The sequence below is a fragment of the Lycorma delicatula genome, chromosome 7 (assembly GCF_047948215.1).
Source record: "Lycorma delicatula isolate Av1 chromosome 7, ASM4794821v1, whole genome shotgun sequence".
NCBI lineage: Eukaryota > Metazoa > Arthropoda > Insecta > Hemiptera > Fulgoridae > Lycorma > Lycorma delicatula.
Window position 1 is genome coordinate 120,932,886 of NC_134461.1, and position 25,348 is coordinate 120,958,233.

The window sequence follows — 25,348 nt, forward strand, 5'->3', positions numbered from 1 at the left end:
TAAAAAAAAGTTATGACTAAGAAATGAGGTCGGATACTCGCCGACGTGCCTTCCGCTTGTAAAATCCAAATTCATTATATTTTATTGGGCTATAACTCTGGAACCTATGAAAATAAGTACAACATACGATATATCGTTGAAAAGCTCTCAATGAGAGCTTATTACTGAGTGCAGTTATGAAAAAGTCCAAAATCCAGGTTTTTTGGATTTTGAGTTTTTTTTTGGACACTTTTGATGCAATCTATTACAATCAAAATCCAAAATTTCAACATTCTACGGATAATCGTTTTTGAGTAACACGAGATACAGACTTAACGCCGAAACTAGTCAAAATGGGTTCAGGAATGTTGAAAATGGATATCTCCATTGAAATATAAGAACTGAAATTTTTCGCGATTACAATAAGTAACAGTATGCAGTACAGGAATGTATAAAAGATGAAAAAAAACAGTTGTACTTCCTCGTCACGGGGCTTTTTTCTGATGCACGTCTTACATACACACATAACACACACAACTTAAATATTCATCATTTTATTTAAATATAATATTTTTTGCTTATTTAATTCAATGATTATAACTTAAGCGGGCGCGCGCGCATCGTATTTTATTAGTGCGGGTGTGGCGGTACTAGCGGCCATTTTAAATATTTTTTTACACTTTAAATATTATTAATTTATTTAGTTCTACCAGTCACCTGTGACGTCACAACATAGCAGACGACTACAGCAGCTGTATGTCAGTGATGCAGTAGCCCTCCTTGTGGTGAAAGAGGGTACTTTTGCGCAGTATACCCATTTAGTCAGTTATTTTTACACGAATTTGAATATTAGATCGTGGATACCGGTTTTCTTTGGAGGTTGGGTTTCAATTAACCACACATCTCAGGAATAGTCGAACTGAGAATGTATAAGACTACACTTCATTTATACTCATACATATCATTCTCATTCATCCTCTGAAGTATTATCTAAACGGTAGTTACCGGAGTTTAAACAAGAAAAAGAAAGGTAAAGTATACCCACTCAGCCACTACATTATTTAGTGAATTTGTTGGAGTGGGGTGCGATTTTGCAATTTTTCTTTGAATTATTATTATTATCCTTTAGTTAACAAAAATAAGATAATTAGGCAAAACCTGGAGATACTGTGGGTGGGTGACCTTGTTCTATAGCCTCAGTTGAAAATTTAATAGCATCAATGCCCCATACTTTGGTATGAAATCGGTAGATTAGTTCTGGAGAAATAAGGTGATTTAGGGTGCGATACCGAACACTCCACGTACATACGAACATCCGGAAAATCTTCCGGTTTTTTTGGGATCCTTAGGTGTCAAAACGTATAAATCCGGTGAAAACCGCATTTTCCCAAATTGAGCCGGTTTGCAATACTTTGCCTTCTAAAGCTATAACTCTGATATAACGCTAGACGGGGGTCTCAATATTGAAATCTAACTCGGAAAAATTGTTGAAACTATTAAAAATGTAATTTATTTAAAGGAACTTAAGGAATACAGAAAATTTAATTGAGAAAACGCTTGAAAAAAATTTTAATTTTTCATTTTTATGGGCTAATTTTTTGAGCTAATTTCCCACATGTTTATAGAGGTTTTATAAAAATAAATAACTACATATTAATGCAGAAATGAAAATGTAATACGGTGTAAAACGCTTTTCTCCCGTGAAGTGGTTAATTTGATATACAATTTTTTGTTCATGAAATTATCCATTTTTTTATATAGAAAATACTAAACTGTATTATTTTAAAATTAAACAATAAATTTCGTTTATAGAGAACTCTACATTATATCATTCTGCGTTGAATAATATACAACATACATAAAAAAAATAGGGGTTTCACATATACTAAATCTTATTTTAAAACTTTTTATTTTTCAAATCGGAACTTAGTCTGCTACCCAAGAGTTACTTGTAGATCTGAGTTTGATACCTTATTCATGAGAATTTGTGCAGCTGTTTTGAAGTTACAGTACTAACATAAATATATACATATACGAGCTTGTAAAACCGCTTCAACCTTTAACAGTCAAATAAAACTAGTAAACATTGATTTCGTATCTATTACATTATTTTTATTATTAACTTTGATTTTTAAGGATTTATTTAAATAAATGGTTATTTAAATAAACCCTTATTTAATTTTTATAAAGATTTTTTTTTTATAGTAATGATTAGAATTCTATTGGAAATGATATCTTTCCGAATGAAAGACAGATTGACTATTTCGTCATGGATGTAGTTGTTTTATTTATAATAAATAATTATAATAATTTATTTATTTTAAATACTATAGTATAGTGAAACCTCTACAAAACGGAACCTCATCAAAACGTACGGTTTCTTAAGTCCTGATATATTTTTATATAAATTAATCTCTTCAAGACGGAAACGGAAAGGAAACATTTACTTTTAATTTTGCGTATTAATCTTGTCCATAAGACGGATAGAAAATTAAAAAAAAAAAAAAAACATTCCCACGATTTGCAAATTATAAATCCAATAGATTATTATTGTAATACAGTACTGTAACTGTTGTTTATGTAATTATATACACCGTCAGATTCTTGGCTCAAACTCAAATCAAGGTGTGGACACAGAAAACAAAACTAACAGTCGGAAAAGCATTGAGTATGGTCGCACCGTTGGAAGAATTCGCGATTCGTATTAACAGCAATCATTTGCGACAGATTATGTTAACAGCTAGAAATATTATTGAAAACGAAAGTTCCAAGAGTAAATTATTGAAACAGGATACTGTGCTTTATTATTTCAGAAAATGATTTTATTTAGAGAATTAGTGTTAGATCATGTTATATGTCTTCTAATTAAATATAACTGGTGGTTACTTAATTGGTGGTTAATGTTCTCTATATGCAGTATAATTTTCGGATTATTCCAAACGTTTATTCTTGTCTAACTTCTTATTAAATTTGTATAATTCATAGCACAGGACCTCACGATAAATTAGCTCGATTTTTAAAAACTCTGCAAGACGGAAACCTCTTCAAAACGGAATTCTTGCTCGGTCCCGTCAGATTCCGTTTTGGGGAGGTTTTACTGTATTATATTAGTAAAAATTTATTATGAAGTTAAAATAATGGTAAAAATAGCCGATGTCCGTGGTGAATAGTACCGTCCGTGGCCTTTCATCCCGGTTTGGCATGGCATTTTATTCATACGCTACTAAATTTTCATTTTCCCACGCAGAAGCTTCGAGTTTATGTGGTAAATTAGTTCACCAAGCAGAAAAACAAACAAAATTTGCTATTAATTTAGACCAATGTTTTACTTCTTTACGCATTTGAAGTTATATTATACAACTTAATTATCGTATTTTTTTTTTTCATCGTATTCTTTTTTTATAATAAGGAACCTTGCACTATATGAATTTAAAATTATATTTTTGTTTTTCGTTGTTAATAAATAAATTTAGCCAGTTGAAATTTACATTTTTTCTTTGTGTATCTTTAATTTTTCTAAATTTCTATTCGTATAACGATTGTATATTTTTATTTATTTATTGTGTATTTGGGTCTACGGTTTACAGAAAAAAATTATTAGACTTTTACTTTTGAAATTTTCTGTAATTTTTTTTATTAGTAAGACAATAATAATTCTAAATTACTTTTATTTAAAATTATACTTGGTATATTATCTTGTTCCATGATGTTACATTTTTTATTTTATTTTGCTTTTGAAGAAAAATTTTATTCTTGTAGACTTTTATATTGGTTTGTATTATAATAATATTTCGATTCTATGACGGAAATAGTAGCATATCTGATTTTCATCCAAAGGTTTCCTGTTTCATTTATGCTTGGCATTTTTCACTTTACAAAATTGAACTCATATTTTCCATCTTTCATAATAAAGAAAAGCAAAAAAGTATATTATTAAAGAGTTAACGCGCAGTTACCTACATGAATAAATAAATAAATAATTTGTTTATTCGAGCGATAATATTCTATACGGTTGTTTGCCCATTTAAAAGTTAAATGAACCGTCAACATGCTGCTTAAATTTCCCGGCATTTGAATATAGATTTTAACATTTCTCCGTAAGTAAATTATTTTAATTTAACGACTTTACGTATTTACTGATTTTTTTTTTTATATACGGATAAATAATAGAATTTGAATCATCCTTTATTTAACTATCATAAAATGTTTAAAATAAACTTAATTGATAATACATTTGCATACTTTTCAAAACTTTTAGTTCCACTATTAAAAAAAAATTTGTGATAATCTTGTGTCGGAGTGGTAGCGTCTCGGCCTTTTACCCGGAGATCCCGGTCAAGCATGACATAATGTAATACGCTGCAAAATTCCACTTCCATATCCCACTGACAAGGTTCAAGCTTTATGTGGCCTAATCATCAAACAAACAAAAAGTACGCGTGTTTATTAAAAAAAAAAAACCATAATAATAATTGAAGTAGATAAATAAGTGTGAAGTTAAAACACTTTATGCATCTCCTATTTTTATAGGATTTTTTTTACCTCCATTACTATTGAGATAAAGAGGCTGTAAATTGTACCCATTTTTATAATCGCGAAAAATTTCGGTTTTCAGATTTCAACGGAAATATCCATTTTGACTAGTTTCAGCGTGACGTCTTGTACGTATGTATCTCGCATAACTCAGAAACGATTAGCTGTAAAAAGTTGAAATTTTTTATTTAGGACTGTTGTAACACTTATTTATGCACCTCGACAATTTGATTACACCTTTTGATTGCAATCGACAGGACCAGAAGTCTCCAAAAATCCAAAACATTTGGATTTTGGACTTTTTCTTAATTGCAGGAATAAACTCTAATTGAGAGCTTTTCAACGATACGTCATAAGTGGTACTTATTTTCATTGGTTCCAGAGTTATAGGCAAATAAAATTTTAATTAATGAAATAATTGGATCTTACAAGAGGAAGAAGGTACATCGGTTCGAGTCACACTTTATTTTTTTTATTTTTCGAGTCACTTTATTATTATTGTAACAACGTTTCTACATTAAATAATAATTCAATAACAGTAAAAAAAAATATGAAAAAACCAGACGTTATTAATAAAATAAAATTTTATTTTGATGTGATATCCACATCAAAAAAATAAAATAAAAATTTTTTTTAATTGTATTTTTTTATGAACCCCTTTGGTTAGTCCAGTGAACTAATTTTCGAAGTCGAGAGTTCTGAGGTTCGAGTACTTGTAAAGGCTTTTATATGGATTTGAATGCTAGACTGTGGATACCGCTTTCTTTAGTGGTTGGGTTTCAGTTAACCACATTGAGAAGGCAATGGAAAATCTCCCGTAAAACCTGCCAGGAAAATTCCAGTGGCAAAAACATCATCGCCTATGGAATCGCTAAGGGTCGGATACGACTAAATGGCTAAATTTGATTTATTATTTTTGTGTGGTTAGGCTTTAGAATGTTTGTACTGATATTATTTCCATTGGTAAGAAGATCGTTTTAAACTTCGACAAATATAAAAATATCCAAGCGTTGGGTCATTTATTAACCGATTCGATTATACGTAATTTCATTTTTTTTTTTATTTACATTTCTGTAACGCTTAAGAAAATAAAATATTACTGTTACAAAAAAAACGATTCCTTAATATTACAACAAAGTATTTATGAAAAGGGTTAAAAGTCTAATTTTTGAGATTTTAATTATTTCTTGTTTTTTTAACTACGTATTAAAAAAAAAAATTATATAAATAATGAATGCTCTATTGGAAATTTTATTTTTTATTAATATTTTATATTATTAATTATATAATGATTATTCCATTAAATATTGACCACTATTTTATGAGATAAAATTATTTCATACTGTACTTGTATATTTTTGTATAAAATTTCCATCAAAACGTGTTACTTAATCTTTGACCTTGAATATAATAATAATAATATTATTATTATTATCGTAATTTAATATATAGCCTAATATTAGCAGATTATTTATTTTAAAAAAAAAAATATATATACTGTTATACAAACTTTTTTTGTTGTTTTAGGGCTTGTACTATATTTTTTACTGTTTTCTTATTTTATTAAATAATTTTTTCTGTTAGTATATTTAAAGTGCAATAGAAGAACTACGTTTAAGAGTTTATCTTTGGTAGATTACGTTTTAATCGTTTTATATAGTTTTAACCTCAGCATTTAACGTAATCTTTCGTGCGCACTCGTATATACGCGTATACAGCATACACACAACATACGATGCCCGTGCATAAACAATCACGTTTTAACGAATTTTTTACGGTTGATTGAAAGGTGTACCATTAATTAGTTCAATAATCAAAATGGTTTTATATTTTAATTCTTCCTTTATCTTAAAGGGATAAGATTGTTATAGATTAAAAGTTTTACTCAACGTTAATTTAATAAAAGCATATTAGGGCTTCAGTAATATCTAAGAAGATGATGAAATGGGTTCGCAATAAGGAAAAAGGAACAGAGAATAAATAAACAGAGAATATATTATACAAACGTGACCGCGATTTAACACACGTGAAGGTGACAATTCGGCATCTCCGCTAGATGTCGGGGTTTAGATTTGTTTATTCTCAGGTTTTACTTTCGTGAGAGGATTAGTGCTTCTTTTTTTGCATCAGTGCATTAGTTGAAAAAATATGTTTATGTATATCTGTTTGCATTCATGTTGTATTCACAACATTTGATTCATAAAAATTCTAATCATAGCAACGTAAATTGAAACTTAGATAAATAATTAGTTTTATTGTAATCGACGAAGAGACCGAAAAAAAATTATTATTAAACTATTTCTAATCTATTACATTTATTTACATATGCATTTTAATATTTTTCAGAATGATTTTTTGTGTATTCGGATGAAAACAGTTTATAATTTGTTCCTATGTGGATCAGGTTTCAACAAAACCATCGGGTTGGTTTAATGATAAACTCGTCGTCGTTTATTAGGATTTTGAAATTAGCTGATTTACGATGACGTAAATGACTAATTGTTGATGCGAAAAAAAATTTGAACAATTTTTATTTGGATAATTTAAATTCTTTTGTTTTTTGGGGTTCCTTAGATGTTAAGATCTGGTGAAAACCTCATATACCCTTCTAGAGCTATAGCGCTATCTAGACGGGAAAGTAATAAAGGTTCTGTGTAGGAGCTTACTTAAAACAACCAGCATTGATTATAAAAAACCGTTACCGTTCATAATTCAGATTGATATTTAGTAATATAAACAGAATAACAAATAAATACAAAACCAAATAAGAAATTTACAGCAATAAAATGTAACAATTTAATTATCCACGGTATTTATTTGTTATTCTGTTTATATTACTAAATATCAGTTTGAATTATGAATTATTTGAATTATGGCTTTTTATAATCAATACTGGTTGTTTTAAGTAAGCTCCTATACAAAAACCTTTCTTACTTTCCCGTCTAGATAGCTATAGCTCTAAAGGGCATATGAGGTTTTCATCGGTTAATACCTAAGGAACCCCAAAAACTGAACGGAAAATTTCTGTATCTTAATTTTCGCGCGCGTGTGTTTGTGTTCGGTGTTTGCCTCTAAATCACCTTATATCTCCAGCACAACTGGACCGAATTTGACCAAACCTGGTCAGATTACTTCTATATACCCATATATAGAAAATTTAATTATAGAAATTTAATTACATCAATGTCCCAACATTGATGTAATTAAATTTTCTACTTAAAAATCAAGAGGTTGAGGCTGTAGAGCAAGATCCCTCAGTATCTCCAGATTTCGCCTAATTAAGGTCGTTTTTTTCTTGGACACAATTGAAAAAATAACAATATTTCCAAAAAGGGTTTTGTAAAATCGTACCTCCGCCTCAAAGTATGCCCACTTAGCCACTAGTTTAGAGTGGCTAAGTCGCTATTGACATACTGCGTCAATAGTACCTTCTGTTACCACAAGGAGCTCTAGTGTCGCATTCAGCCATATTGAATTTTCCTTTTTTCTCCTGTGAGAAATTCCTTTTTCTGTTATCTTCTTGTCCTCTTGAACAGGGAAATTTGAAATTCCACAGGGTTGCCAAACAAATTACTTTTTACACCTCAAATTTTAATTATTTATTTTAGTTAATATTTCAAAGGTTGCAGCACTGACATTCAACTGTTGTAGTCGTCAATGGTTGGTTATATCAAAAAAGCTTTACTTAGCTAAGTTTTAGGCCCTTATCCAAAAAATAGTAAGAACTTTAAACGAATTCGATACTTTACTTAATAAGAAAGTTATAGCGATATTTTGTTTTAGTCATCCCTTGACGTAAGGGTTGGTTATATCAAAAATTGTTACAGACAAACGTTTCAGATAATGTTTAGAGAACTAAGGATCACTTTAAAACGATTTGACACTGTGCCTTTTAAGAGAGGTCCTGTGCCTTTTAAGGAATTTTAGGCCCTTATCCATATCCATAGAATAGTAGGAAGTTTAAATGAATTCGATATTCTACTTAATAAGAATGTTATAGCGACATTTTGGTTTTCGAAAAAGCCACTCCATTTCCACCCCCATGGTCCGATTTTGGCCGTTTGAACGAACTTGACCGAGATTTTGGGTGGGATTTTTTAGGAAACAATTTTGGAGAAAAATTACGGCAGTATCGTGTCGCACAAGAAAGTGAAATATATATATAAAACTTTTGAGCTGACGATGGTTTTGGGGTCTGGGGGGGTTGAAACGCGAAGATTTTTCGGAAGTTTGGTACCCATTACAATAGGTAGCTTTATGAAATCTACCTAAAATTCACCGTTATATAAATTATATTTTGTATTAATATTTATTACATATTCAATTAAACTAATTTTATAAAAAAGGTATACCACAGTTTTGCTTCTATAAAACAGATAGTACATAGTAAACGGATTTGATAAAACTTATTAAATATGATAAAAAAACCTATATAGATATATTAGCAAACTAGAACTATATAGATATAGTATATCAGATAATTAGCAAATTATGATAACATTTGACATAAATGTAATAATTTTTTTCTCTTTACTCCTAAATTGTTTGTTGATCTAAAACAAAATATTTCTTAATTCCGCCAGTAAGATTTAAAGAATTAATTGTAATTAGTATATAGGCATCTTTATATATATTGTTTTAATTATAAATGTTATATGGGTGTATAAACAGTGATTGCAAAGCTTGATAAGCTTATTCATTCTTTTGTAATAATAAATTATATAAATAATTATCATTTGTCAACATTTATATTTCCAATTAAAATGATTAATTACATCTTTTTTATAATTTTAAAATTAAACGATCTGTTGTAAATTCCTGTTATGGTTTGCATAATTAAATAAAATATGCTCTACTGATCGTGTTATATCTTCACCGATAAGTTTGAAACACTTTACGAATGAAAAATCTAGTCTGATCTTATTTTATGTAAAATTAATATTTCATTTTATTACTTTAATATTTGTCCGGAAAAACGGAAGTAAAACTAATAAATCAGAGTGTACCATTAGTATCTATTTTTTAATGCAATTTTTAAATACGCAAAAAAAGGGTATAACTAAGTTTTAATGCACCTTTCAAATGCGTAAAAAAGGTTAATATCATATAGCCCAGTTTGAGCTTTTTCAAATCAAAATGTTTACGGTTTTTTTTCATTATCCGTTTTCATATAATAGCTATTTCAGTCAGGAACAGCTTTATTTATTAAAAGATTTATACGTTGGTTTTAATAAAATGAAGAATTTTTCATCCATTTTATTCTTGTCTCGACTACATTGTTAGACGTTTAAATTTCTTATATGAAAAGATTGATAATTTATACATAAAATATATTTGAAAAGGAATATTTTTATTAATTTCTTCTTTATGATTTAACATTTTTAAAAACATCCGAAATATTTTATAATTTTAGGTTTTAAATTAGTTCAGGTAATTTAAAAAAGATTTGTTCTTAACTTTTAAACAAAAGATTTTTCAAGTAAACTAGTAAACCATATTTTTACTTCCGGTGATAATCCATAAATTTTTTATAAATACAATCCAGAGGTACTTAATTCCTTTGTTCCTAAAATGAAAACATAACTGTCATCCAAACTTTTCATTCCAGAATTTGTTGTTAATTAGCGTTAAAATTTAACTGGTTGACTCCACCTAAATCTATCTATATTCCACGAGAAAAACAGTCAGTCAATAATTACTTCATCTCTACATATACGTAATGGTGAGAGGGATATGAATAAAGTTGAAAACGCACGAGTTTTCATTCTAACTCAAATATTAGCAAGTGATTTGTGATAAAGGAACAAGCTTAGATAACCTAATTAGATGAACTCCCTTTTAACTTGGATATGCTACGGCTGTAAAGTATGCTAGATGATCAATAATTTTGATAATAATTTATGTATTCAAAACTCTGTCGAACCGAATCTGGGATCAATTAACTGGCAAAACGCAATTTAATTACGTTATTATTTAAGCTTCTTTGCTTTGTATGTTAGAAATAGTCCTCTAACCAAAAAATAAATAAAAGTATTTTTAAGTGATTAATATCCATTTGTTTTAAGTATATAACCGCAGACTACTCAGATCGTTACTTGCGTGACTGCTACAAGTTTGTCTTGTTTTTTACTATATCTTTGAGGCAGTATGATGTTGAGGCATTGGGCGGTATAATTAATGCAAAGAAATTGGGAAAAATAATTGGAGATTTTTTTTTTTATAAATTATCCTTTTATTTGTATAGAATTAAACGTTTATTTTTACTTTTAATTTGAACAATGTAAAACATGTTCTTTTCAGAAGTTTATTTCTTAATTTCAGTTTGACAGTTATTTTATTTGAAATATTAAAGCTATATTTAGAAAGCGAAAGATAGTTTTTCGCTCCGAAGGTGTATGGGTCAATTAAAAATATACTACGTATATAATTTAACTCTATCCTGTCGAAAAAAATAAATCGTTCTTACAAATTTTAAATTATTCTTGCAATCAGTCGATCTTCGCCTTGCTCGTAAATTATTCCGATTATCGTACATCGTACTTTGTAAAATATCAGTTGAAAGAAGCTCGATAGATTAATGTTTTTATTTATATAATAGTTTCCACTTACCAACAATCCTTAATAGTATGTTCGAGCTCTTTCGGATTAGTAATCCATCCTCAGGAACATTGATGTGTTATAATTATTTACTTCACATATCATTAATTATACTAACTTGAATTTAAAAACCAAAGTTATAAGTATAACAATTGATCGTCAAAAGGTAAAATAATGTCAACGTCATCCGTCATGTCAGTATGAAGGTCTCAGTTGTTATCCACAACTGAGACCTTCATATAAATTTACATTATTTTACCTTTGACGATCAATTGTTATATAATTTTTGTTTTTAAAATTAAGTTGTAAAGTAAATAATTATAATTATAACACATCAATGTTTCTGAGGATGGATTACTAATCCGAAAGAGCTCGAACATACTGTTAAAGATTGTTGGTAAGTGGAGACTATTATATATCAATACCAACGGGCCATGATTAATAAAATTAATTTAGATTAATGTTTGGTTGGCCATAGTCGATATTTAGGTATGACAGGTAAAAGATATTATATTGCAATGGAAATCGCAAATGCGCTATAATCGCCTTGATGTTGTCCTTTGACGGTTGCACTTGGGACTTATCAATTTAATATATGTATTCTCATGTCACCTGTTAATATTCAATACGTCCCGTGAGATAACTATCCCTTAGCTTACCATCACATTTTACTTGGCTGTTTATATTATCTAACGTTACGACGTAGATTCGGATTATTAACACGTATTGTACTTGGTACAGCCATTGAATCCATTGTTTCTTGGTATCCATTATTTCGTTTTTATTCTGGATGATGATGTAATCTTAAATTGAACAATTTTTTTACTTTTTTGAAGCTGTAAACTTGAAATTTAGTACGTTTTGCAGTGTTTTCTTTCATTTTTGGATGGAAGCTCTTTCCATTTCCAGTCTGTCGATTTTCAGCTTAATACGGCATACCATTAAAAAAAAAAATGTCTTGTCTTTCGACTATTTGTTAATCTTTCTTTGCAATGAATTTTTTACAATCTTATTATTATTTTTTACGGCATTGTATGCCGTTACTTAATTTTTACTTAATTAGAATTTATATTTAATAAGATCAATTTACGTGAGTGATAATCTTGCCATTTACCAATTTGGAAATGAATTGATAAGCTTATCGTACACTGATTAATTTTTCCCTCAAATTTCTGTCCTCATTTATCAGACAAAAAATTACGTTGTATTTTGCACCTTTATGCATGTTACATGAAATTTTGTCAGTTTCTCTTCTTTGCATTCCAAATCGTAATAATGTTTCTTTAAAAAGCGGAATATAATTTTTCACCTTCAAAGATTTGTCGGTTAAAATGGCAAATTTTGAATTTTACTCAATAAAAGTAGTCTTACTTAACTGCTTTTGATAATTTAAGTCCTAGTTTCCCAGTAACTTTTGAAAAAACATCTAAAGTACGTACACATAAGCATCTTAATAGATGTACAAATAAATTTTGATTACTCGAAGAATTTTTTAAAATATTGTGAGTTAAATCATTATTTCCCTAATTTTCCATATAAGGTTAATACGGAGTAGTCAAAATGTGTAATTTTGTACATATAACTTATATACTTTGTTTAAGTATACGGTTTATTTTTCGTTATTTCTGTTTGGAATACGGTTGTCTCAATTTGCTTTCCACCTGGATGTGGATTTCGGAACAGTGTTTACATTATGTTATAATAGTATCCCCATGAGAGGATATTCGCTCGGATTCGTTCCGATAATGTAATTGGTAGAAAAAGAGTTTACGAAGCGAAGCGAATAGTAGTGCGGCGTACCGGTGGTCCGTCGGCGAGGAAGATCCGAAAAGATAGAGCTAACAGGTGAGGTGTTGGGCGTGTCTTCAAGTTTTGTACCAGGCGAGCTTTTCACGAAATGCCGCGAACGCATCCGAACGTAGGGGTTGGTTCGATCAATGAACGACTAGGCGCGCTGTCTAGCACTACCAGTGATCCTCCTCAGTGCAGGATAACACAGCCGTGTGCTGGCCGGTTGCCTGCATGTGCTGTGCCCTTTCCGTATTGATAAACAGCCGCCGTGTTTGTGTGTAGTCATCTATTCTTGTAGTGTGTGGACAGTAATCGTATAACTTGTGTACCGATGATAGTTTGTTTAAATCGCTGTTAGTACAACTATCACTGCTGCTGCACTCTACTCTTATATTAGCGACGTTTTATCTCAACCGCATCACGTCATTCCTTACCTTTATAGTAACGAAATAAACACCGACTTTACACATGTAAGTCACATTCTAACCCTATTTTACACACGTTACCTGCACGCTTACATAATGCCCGTAAATATATATCCTTTGCATGTTACATGTGATAATATATCGGTTAAAACATACCGATATTATCCGTGATAATGTAGTAAAGAGGTTGATTTTAGAAGCAAAATTTTACAGTACTTAGTTTAACCGGCTATTTTAAATCCAGAATAAAAATTGACGGATTATACGATCAGATAAATTTCACGAACACTGTTTTCAGCTGTAATTTATTTTACATATATCATCGTATTTCTTGTTTTTAATCGTGTATGTGGTTTTGAATTTATACTATTTCAAATGTTTAATATATTTTGATTTATCTCTAATAAACGTAGGTGTGAATCGGCAATAATAGTTAAAATATATTAGAGATAATTAATGATTTATTTTTTACACTTGATTACTAACGCGAAATAGTAAACAAACAAATAACTAGTTAAAGATTGAAAGAAAATAATTAATTTTTGATAAATTCTCAATGGATACCTCGCACATAAATCTATGTTGTTATAAATCTCCTGTGTTGTATAAATTGACATTTCTTAATATCTATTTGTTTTTAATGTATTTGATATTAGTACTGGAACATTGATTTATATAGCGTGTTTTATCTAATGATTTTTTTCTTTTATTGTTATTCATTTATGTTTTAAAATTATTTGAAATTCGTGTTGTACATTTTTCTGAACATTCATTTGTTAATCATGTTAGTGCTTTAATATATTATTAATAAATATTTCTTTTTTTTTCAAATTAAAAAAACAGCTTTAACAGCTTTAAAAGCTTAACAGCTTTCACCCGCTGAAAAGTTAATTACGTTTGTTTAATTTCTGTTAATTTTAATATAATTTTGAGAATTTTTCAATATTCTCTTACTTCTAATTTATCTGATTAATTATTTAAATTTAAGAGTTAATCCCTACTCAGAATTTGTGTAAATAAAAAAAAAGTTTGAAACTTTTGGGATGTGTTTAATATATTATTGTAACAGCTGTTATTATAATCGTCCTTCACGTATTATACTTGGTTTTAGTATTAGGTGTTGTTTAGTATAAGTTTACTTTTAAACGATAAGAATATTTCATTTGATTTTTTTTTTAATATAAATTTATAGATTTCTATTTCAGGTAGTATTATTATCAGAATTGTGCACAAATGAAATTTGTCTTTGAAAAAATGTCTCGAGTTAATTTTTTTAATAATTATTTAAAAAAAAAAAAATTGAACAGAGATCAAGATCATGTTAATGTGATGCACGTGTATAGTATTATAAGATTCCCACTGTACCTAACGAAGCAGTATATTTTATATAAAATGTTTATCGGGTCTGAAAGTTTTAAGACGAGTTTCTTGATTTTTGGTGGTGATTTTATTAACCGTGCTACATATCTTTGTGTAGAAACTGACATTACTTGCCCTACAAAAGACCGTATAACATCATCTGACGTGACGCATATATTTAGAATATCGGATTCCTCCTGTCACTATACCTTCCCGCCCGACGACGAAAACGAGTTTTTGTCAATTTTCAACCGATTTTTTGTCTAAAAAGTTTTTCCATCAGCATAGTACTATTGCGAAAAGTAGCTACATCGATTTCGATGCGGGAACAAACATAAAAAAAATATAGGGGTCGAATACATTACCTACTTTTTTGAAGTCTGTTAAAAATATATCGTTATTTATTTAAATATTATCCGTTTAAATTAGTAAAGCGTACTTAATATTTTGTTTGGTATTTAACTTTTGTTAAGGTATTTAACTTTATACCAGTTTTCCACGTTATTTGTGTACCTTCTCTGACATTTTAACAATTTGTGGATCTAGTTGAAATATTGTACAGGTATTTTTGATGTAAATTTGGTCTTGGCAGGTTAATCTATACCAGTCTTTCTTTTATTAGTTTTATAGATATTTTATAGAAGAAAAACATACGGTATTAAAAATCCTTTATTAATCATCAATATTTAAAGTATATTAAAGATGAATAATTTTCCAATTTACACCTTTATAAATAGTAATAAAATTTACTTTACTTTTATTTCTGAAACTGCATATCATATCGTATTAGTTAAAAGGTTCCGAAGTCATTTTGCTACTTGAGACATATCTCCACGATTTTAGATCCGTGATTCTGAAATTTTCCAAAATGTTTGTTAAAAATTATGTATTATACACATAATTTTGTGTTTGAAGAAATTATTTTATTTTTCTAAATCTGATAACAGCATGTCTTTATTTCAAATGTAATTGAACTTAATTTGCTCGTGTTTATTTTAAATTAATAACAAAGTTTAGATAATAGTAAATAAAATAATCGAAAAATTTTAAAAATCTTATTCTTTTATTTTTTCAAAGACTTTTAAAAGGAAGTAAAGTATCACTTTCGGTCGCACGGTGAAAATGAAGAGTATGAAAATACGTATGAAGCGTTCGTAAATACCATTCACTTAAATTGGGGTTTTCTTATATATTTATATATAGACTTATATATAAAATTTAATAAAGATTGGTTGACTTGTTGTTCTTTACTTACGCCCAAATTAAGATCAAAAAAATTTTAGCGGGACAAATTAGAAACGTGGTTTGTTATGATGCTGCATGTTAGATTGTTGACGTTTCTTTATCTATTGTTGCAATATTAAACGAAATTAAAAAAAATAATAATAAAAAAGTAAAACCAAACTAACGAAAAGTACGTTGGTCTTTTTTTTTATTCATTATATATTAGAATACAGTAGATAAGAGTTTTTTTTTTACTGTAAATTATTTTACTTTAATTAAAGTTTTTGGTCTTACTTTTTTTTTTAATTAGGCGTAATTAGAGAGAAGCAGTTTCCAACCTTTATCATATAGGTAAAAGTTTATACCCCATTTTTAAAATACAAGTTCTGTAAGTTTTTGTAATGTTTTACTATTCCATTCTTTCTACTTGAAATTAAAAAAAAAGTTTTATTTAAATTAAGGATTACCAAAGTGTATTAATTCACTGCCATCACCACAAACACCACTCCTAAAACATCGAATTCTATAATTTAAAAAAAAAATATTTTATTGGTTAACTTATCGATTTACAAACGTTTCTGTTTTGTGATAATTTCGTTCAGGATTGAATCTAATTATAAATTTTTACTGCAAATGAAATTAAATTTTCTATACTATTTTTATCACAGTTTTTTCCATTTTATTTTAACCCCTTTCTTTCATTCCAATTGAAAAATCCTAGAAATCTAAAAATTCAATCTCCTTATCATCTTTGACAAAAAAAAAAATAGATTAATATCTGTTGCTGCTGCGTAGAATTTTGAAAAGATAATTGGAGTTAATAATTTTTCTTTTTTTTAATTAATTATATTGAGCTTCTAAATAAGAAATTAAGGAAAATTGGAAAAAATTTCTTATAGAAGATTAGTTTCATCTTTCCCTTTTTCCTGTGGCTCACTTGTATTAGTGTAAGTGAAGCGTATTCTTGTACAGTCTTAGGTTGACTATTTCTGAGATGTGTGGTTAATTGAAACCCAACCACCAAAGAACTCCGATATCCACGATCTAGTATTAAAATCCGTATAAGGCCTTTACTAGGACTTGAACGCTGGAACTCTCAACTTCGAAATCAGCTGTTTTGCGAAGACGCGTTAACCACTAGACAATATCCCGGTGGGTTTGGTTTCTTCCTTTTCCTATTCTTTTTCCGGTAATCACCTTTTAGATAATACTTCAGAGGATGAATGAGGATGATATGTATGATTGTAAACAAGGTGTAGTCTTGTACAATCTCAGTTGGACTATTCCTGAGATGTGTGGTTAATTGAAGCCCAACCACCAAAGAACACCGGTATCCACGATTTAGTATTCAAATCCGTGTAAAAATAACTAACTTAATAGGACTTGAACGCTGGAACTCTCAACTTCCAAATCAGCTTATTTGCGAATAAGCGTTCACCAGTAGACCAACCCGGTGGGTTTGGTTTCTTCCTTAGTCAGCAGAAAACCCATTCTAAAGAGAAACAGTCCTTAAGTCATAACTAACAAAATAGTTCACGTAGTACAATCCATATGTACTTTACATAAAGCTCATTGACGTGGTCGTATAAAATATATTAAAATATACTACAAACATAATTGCAGTTTATTTATTTTGCATGGTTTACTTTTTAATGTGCTTTTTTAAGAATATGGGAAACATTTGGATTGAAATTACAATGATTGATATTTTTCTTTTTTAAAATTCGGATAACGACAAACCGTCAGGTTGTGTGCATCCTAATAGCTAAAATTGATGATGAAAAAATTCTAAGGTAGAACAGTTAGTTTAACCCACGCGTTAATGCTACTATGGTACACTGAAAAATTAGGTTTAAATTCACTTGCAGCTTGGCTAATTGAATAATACATTTCTCAGGTTTTTTTTTAATGATATTCGCTGTGTACGAACATTCGTCTACAATTATAAATTCAGTGTCTAAAGAAATGTATACACGTTTTAAACAGTTATATTTTATTAAAGAAAACAATTAGATACATCATCATATTTGTGTTATTTTTTTTTTTTTTTACTTTAATAAATCATCAAAACGTTCACCGTTCACATCAATACATCTACGAGAACGGTTTAATATACAGCGACATCGTAACTGTACTGTAGTTGATGATATCTTGTTAACTGAATTTTCGATGCTGTCTTAGCTTAGATATAGAATACTACAGAAAATTCAATTTTATTTGCAATAAAAATTTACGTAGCATCTTAGATTTTGTAGCATCGATAGTGTCTTTTAAAACTCCCCACATGAGAATTAAGTCAGAAGGTCGAGCCGGGAACTCCGAAGGATTTCCTCTTTGTTGGAGTTGCTTCGTAAGGCAGTTGCTTAGGAATTTCATCAGTCACCACGATAGTCTCTACCTTGTTGAACGTATTACATTTCATAAAAAAAAAAGGTTATAGGTTATGTAGAGTAGGAATAATTTATTATTTAGGTATATTTTAGGCATTTTTTAGTAAGGGATGCTCCTGATATTCCCCTTAAAAAAAATGGTCCAACATTAAGCCTGATAAATAGGGTTTATACTTCAATTATATGTGGATTTATTATATGTGCGTTATTTATTCAATTATATGTGCGTTATTCCAATAAATATTGTTATGCTTATTACTTGTCCGTTAAACTTCACCTGACCAAACAGTTAAATGTTCAAACCCTTCATTTGTTTCACACTTTTCCTGTTAGCATTCACAAAACTCTGCTCGCCTTTCTGGACCATTTTCATTTAATATATGTAAAAGTTTTGGATTATATATGCTTCCCTCGTCTTTACATATTAGCTAATAAAATTCTATAAATACTTATCTTTTTCAATACCGGTTTGACGAAGACATTGCCTGAGAGACTTTGTGTAAAGGTTTGGATTATTACTAAAGTGTAATTTTCATTAATAACTGTTCCATTAGCTTCAGATTTGTCACGAATTCTTGAAACTGTTATTCTCGTTGGTGGTGGTATTCCAAATTCCATAGCTCAACGTCTTTGAATCTCTAACATTTTCAGTTTTCCAATACCACATCAAAACCACATACGTTGGTAAAAAGACAACCGAATTTCATCCGTGTTCGTTACGGAATAAATAGCGTATAATTTAGCAGTAAATAACATCAATGAAAAGTAAATGTTTTGAATTATCAGGTGACATGGTTTTGTCATCTTTATCCCTGTTGGTTTTTTAGCTATATAATTTAAAAATTGTAACATTTTTGAGCCTCTCTGTATAATATGAGTAATCTCCAAAGAATATGTAATTCACATAGTCTTTGTACATGGATTTTTTGGGGGGGAGTTCCATCGTTGAGTCCGAAGAATTTCAGTAAGAAATTAAAAACAAATTGTACGGTTTTACTATCCTGCACGTTTGTTTGAAATTTATTTGCGATTAACGTTCTTCAACGCTTTGCACTTGCGTTTGTTGTTGAATAATATTTCTATAGAAATGGAGAGGCATTTTGGTATGAACTATAATATTTTGAAAATGTATTTATGCGTAAATTTAAGGTTATATTTATAGATTAAATTTTAGTTGTATATAACGTTCGTATAATTTAATGCAGATAGCCGTTGAATATGTGATTTAATACCTTTTGTTCTAAAGGGTTATTGTATAATGACCTCTCTTACTTGTGTAGGCTTAATGTCATTATGATCATAATTTTAGGATAAGGGTAAAGAAGGCGGGGAAATCTGGACGGCTGGCTTGTTGCAGCACGTTCATATTTCAGTGCTCGTTCCAAAACTGCCGTACAAACTATGCATAACAATTCAGTGTTCGGTTGATTACAACGCCTCCTGTAGCGGTTCAAACAAACTACTGATTTGTATTATGCGGATTTTGTCTCATTCAGACAGCTTGGCTCCCACTGAATTCCACCCTCTCTTTTTTCTTTATAATCCATCCCACTCTTTCTTCCTCTTTGTGTCAGTGATTCTATTTCTGTGTGTGTGTTTGTATTTTGGCGAGCTAGAAGGCAGCTGTTGGTCTGCTCCATTGTTTTATTAGTATAGAAGATATCCTTTTGTTTTTTCTCTTTCACGTTTTACGTGCAAATGGTGTTGAAAACATTTTATTCTTTAAGTATATTATCTAATACTAAATCATGCACACATCATTATACCGTTAGCTGTCTGAATATATATATATATAATTTAGCGTATATCATTTAGCTTTGTAGTAACGTAAATATTTGTAAAAATGATTAATATGAAACTGTTTTAACAATTTTTCGTTTTTCACGTATAATTGTAAATCTTTTATGCTATCGATTATAGTCCCTCGTTCCTTATGTTGATAAAAAAAAAAGGAAGGATACAGTAAGCGTAAACACGGTTTTTTTTCTATTTCTTATTAAAGGGTTTAGGCTGGAATAGGTTAATAAATAAACTGTAAAAAAAGAAAACCTAAATATTTGGAGCCCTAAACAATAATACAATCGAACCTCTATTTAACGAAATCGATAATCTCTGGCAAAGATTCGTTAAATAGAAGTTAAATCTTTTTTTAACACCTTTGTCAACTTTGTGTAAAACGCTAATATTTTCTGAAATACTAAGGTACTTCCGTTTTGACATTGTATGCGGGCACACTAAAGAAACAGTATTGTATAATGCGAGTAACGTAATTCAAAGACAGACCAACTGAATTAATCTTAGGAAAAGTTATTGCTGAACTGTATGTATATATGGAACAGTAGAGGGAGTATGTATTAAATGATTTCTAAGAATTCTATTTGTTTATGATTATGCACTGTAAATAAATATCTTGTTTAGATAAATGAATAAAAGCAGTAATTTTGCGCAGTAATTTTAGTGCTCTGCTTTTAGTAAATGGATTTTGGGAAATTCCGCAACTTTACTGTATAGGCAGACAGTAACTACAGAACACGTGTTTAAATCTTTTGTTAGAATTTTATTGTTTATGGGTTATAAGAGAATCTTGAGGATTTTTCGTTTTATCAGTTCAATAAAAAGATCCTATAATTCTTGACTGTTATCAAGAATACTTTGTGTTTGTATACAGATACAATTTAGGTCGGAAATCCAAAGAATAACAACCTTAAATTCACAGAGATGTCCAAAATACTAATTTTAATGTCATTATTTATATAAAAAAAAAGATTTCGTAAAAATTACTGTATGTCAGTACATACTGGATTATGGTAATATGCAGTGTCACCATTTCAGTATATAGAGGTATGAATACATTAAATAGAGGTAAATTTATATGTATTTTTATTAAAATGTCACGGTTCAATTAAAATTTGTAATATCGAGGTTCGTTATATAGAGGTTTGGCTGATTATCGATATCCAGAGTACAGCATGAACATCGGATTTATTTAAAGAATTTTTATGTAAGTCTTCTTTATGATGATTAACGGAAAAAGGTGTGGATATCTCTAAAATGGGAAACTTAAATCATTTAATAATGATAAGAATATGGCTTATGGATGATTATCAGGTACAGTATTGGTGAAGTATTTTAAAGTTTAATTAGTAAAGTATCGCACCAGGATAGTATTATTAGGCTATATCCTAAATTTATATGAAAATTGAAATGAGTCTGGTAAAAATAAATTACTACATTGGAATTGCATCCCTAGTTTAACTTTTTCGAAAAGAAACATTTCTTTAGTTAACAAACTAATTGCGTCTCAACGTTAGGAAAGTTTGGAGCTTGTTGAAATCAATAAAGTGATGAAAGGTGCTGTCTCAATCATTAGTTCTGTTTGGAAAAAGAGGAAAGCATTGATAAACGTTCAGCACCATTTTTATTTAAAAATTCTTTCATGAAAGAGTAAATTTTGAAGTGTGAAAATTTTTGACTTACATTTATGTATTGTATATTACAAATATTTACCGGTGAACAAAACGAAGACGGTTTTAAATAAAAAGCCATATGTAATTTGAAATTACATTATTCCAAAGTTTTACCCATGTTACTTGGGATAACTGAGAAGGTTTTTAGATATATTTCCTCTCGAAAAAAAAATGCATTAGTGGAGATTTGCCGGTTGAAACACAAACTTTAATGAATCGAATTAATGAACTGTGAGTCTGTATCTATCGAATGAATAATATTACAAAAATAATAGAATTAAATTTCCGTTAAATAAAATATTAAATAATTTTGTTTTAATTCTGTTTAACAGTAATGGGTTTCCCGAGGGGACTGCGTGTGAGGCTAGAGTGGTGAGGTATTCGAGCACCTCGTGGGAGGAGCCAATCATCACCATCAACTGGCAACTAACGGGGTGCCCCTGAGATGCTGTTTTGGGAGGTGCAATGGGGTACTCTTATACTATCTGTACAAACAGAAGTCCGATTTTCAAAATTCAAAGGGTTATTTGTTAGTAAGTTGAAAGCTAACTTCTGCTTGCATCAGGTACATTCTCGATCTAACATATCACGGTTATTCGGAAATGGTATTTAAAAATGAAAAATTATTGATTAAACTTGTAAATAATAAATAATCCGTTACGGTGCTGCACTTCTCATTCGGGCCGCTAGGTGGCGAGCCGCTAAATTCTCATGCTCCTTTCTTACAGCGAGTCGCTCCCAAGATATTTTTCAGTAGAGATATTTTTATAGAGGTTCTATTGAAATTGAAGACAACATATCGTCAGTGATTCATATTCAACGCCAAGCAAAAACTACTGAAGATAAATCGATGAAAATGTTTATACATGTTTTTCTTACGGTGTAACTGCACACTAAGAAAAGATCTTTTGAAATTCCGAGTTTAAAGCGGTAAAAATTGAGTAACAAAGAAATTTACGTATTTTTTTAATTTCTCGATAACAAAAGAAGATATCAGCGTGTTGTTTTTGTGGTGTGTAATCTTCATCTGAATATCTAAATACCAATTTCTAGATTTTTTAAATTCCGAGTTGCAAGGGTTAAAATGGATTTTTGAATGTTTTTTTTTGAAACCTTGCTGCTTTTTTAATTAACAATGATTGTAAATTTTCCCAATCTGCACTATCAGTAAATTTGGGCTTAAAAATACTCTTCAGATAAATATTTAAAAACAATTTTCGGGTTTTTTTAAATTTCGATTATTTTAAGGGGTGCGAAGATATACGGCGTTGTGGCTCAATCAACACAGCCATTGTCACCGTTACTGTACGTGTGACTGGCTGCACCTGCCTCCGATTACTTGAATAAGAAACATAAAATAAAAAGATTGACCGCTACGGCAAACGCAAGTAATTATATAGTGCGGGCGAAGCTACGACGCGACGGTGAGTTAGATATATATAAAGCAATCATTTTTATATACTTTTATCTTTTAAAAAAGATAACTACATTTCAAAAGGTTATATTTTTCATAATTTAATTATCTTTATCATTCTAAAGGAATTAACCGTAATAAAAACAGTTAAGCCTTTTCAGCATTTAATTTTGTTTTAAGTTAAGAATTTCCATTAATTTAACAACTTATTTTATTCAATTACCTACGTTAAAATAATGTTCATTTTTAAACTAAAGTACAATTCCTGTAACTTTTTTTCCATAAAATAACTCTCCTGATGTTAAAAATAATACATGAAAACAAGATTCTTCTTATATTTTCATATTTATTCTCTTGTTTCAATATTGTTCACTTCTTTATCATTTAAGAATAAAAAACTTGAGCATTTGAGAAACTTGAAAAAACTTGTATCTTTCTGATACTTTTTTTTAAGTAAATCATTAAAAACTTGAAGTTTGGTTTATATAGAGCAAGATCTACTGGTGTGAAACTACTCCCAGCCTCTTGTAAGTTGTTTTGGTTTAAATTTTTTAAAAACTTAGATAGATTTGGGTTTTAAGAATTTACTATCGTTTAAGTTTTAGATATACCTATTTTTTTTTTACTGTGACAGATAGTTTTAACGTTCTTATTAGATTTATCGAGTTTAAAATTTGGTTCCATGTTTCGTATCCTGTTACTAAATCACATCGTATCATTTTGTTTTGCATGATGTTAGGTTAATTTTATTCGGCAATCGTTTATCTATCTATTTTCTGTATCATATCAGTTAATGAATCTAGTATCTCAAGGAGGTGTAATATAATTTAGTTTAGAAAATTAGTTCTTCATCAATGGAAGGGTAATAGAGCATCACCTTGGAACTAAAAGATCAGAGGGACCTTTCTTATTAACAGCTAGGCTTTGAGTTTTGAGCCATTTCCTCATATTATGTGGGTGTTCTACGATGAGGTTTATTTAATCGTTATCATTAATTACTTCATCTGTTTTCAAAATTGGATCCAATGATGAGACAAATTTGATGTACAGGAATGGCATTAATAGCTCGCACTTACGTATTGGTCTAGCAACCACATTAAGTGACTATACATTTCAGGGTAGTTTTTAGGGTAGTTTCAACTAAAATTGTTCATCTTTAAAAAATGTATACTTTATGATAATTAATAATTAGAACAGTTTTAATTTAATATATAAATTGATCGAGTCGATATGTTAATTGACTATACACAATATTACTTTAGTAATTTTAACTTTTAAAACCACATACTGATATAATTTGTAATAAGAGTTCTTTGGAAAATATTTCCGAGTTCACACCGTTTGGCCACTGAGTGGGACGGTTGCGAGAGGGATGACAATAACCCAATGAATTATTTATGTTCATTAACGATGATAGGAGTTAGTTAAAAGCTGTTGCCTCGTAACGCTAGCCGTATTCCCCCCTCCCACAATGATTTCCATTATCTGTATACAGTGATGGGCGCTATTCCTAAATAACGCAATGGAATAGATAGCAATGGAATAAGTTTCTTAACCTTGTTTTCTCGAATTCCTTTAAAAGGGTAAAGCGTTAATCGTAAGTAAGGTATTTTGCTGAACTTGACTTTTGGGCAACGATGACTCATGTCGATTCGCTAAAAATAAATGTTTGTGTAACCGATGTTTTCGGTGTGTTACTTGTAAGGCTGGTTGAGAAAAATTAAAATTTATAAATGTGTAACAAAAAAATTTAATTCTTTACTTTTCTGAAAAAAAGGGAAGGGAAGTATAGTAATCATTTAAAAAATGTGGCGTGAGGTTTTACATTTATCGATGTTTCATAATCACCCACCGGGTTGGTTTAGTGGTGAACGCGTCTTCCCAAATCAGCTGATTTGGAAGTCGAGAGTTCCAGCGTTCAAGTACTACTAAAGTCAGTTATTTTTACACGGATTTGAGTACTAGATCGTGGATACCGGTGTTCTTTGGTGGTTGGGTTTCAATTAACCACACATCTCAGGAATGGTCGAACTGAGAATGTATAAGACTACACTTCATTTACACTCATACATATCATCCTCATTCATCCTCTGAAGTATTATCTAAACGGTAGTTACCGGAGGTTAAACAGGAAAAAGAAAGAAGACGATGTTTCATAATCAACGGACC

General features: G+C 29.7%; 2 protein-coding genes across 6 annotated transcripts in view; one reads left to right on the plus strand and one right to left on the minus strand.

The window, feature by feature from the left end:
- The window catches only part of Dys (Dystrophin), a 1,915,508-nt gene that overhangs the window by 515,130 nt on the left and 1,375,030 nt on the right, over positions 1–25,348 (plus strand). The gene's annotated exons all lie outside the window — the stretch shown is intronic.
- LOC142327578 (facilitated trehalose transporter Tret1-like) overlaps positions 1–25,348 on the minus strand; it is a 58,802-nt gene that overhangs the window by 13,508 nt on the left and 19,946 nt on the right. The window contains exon 1 of one of the 3 annotated variants that reach the window (XM_075370749.1): positions 4,222–4,373. The exons of the other annotated variants lie outside the window; for them this stretch is intronic. Within the exon in view, the coding sequence (XP_075226864.1) occupies positions 4,222–4,358 (137 nt within the window). The 5' untranslated portion in view covers positions 4,359–4,373. Of the gene's footprint in view, positions 1–4,221; positions 4,374–25,348 lie in introns of those variants that run through there. 3 annotated transcript variants of the gene reach the window in all.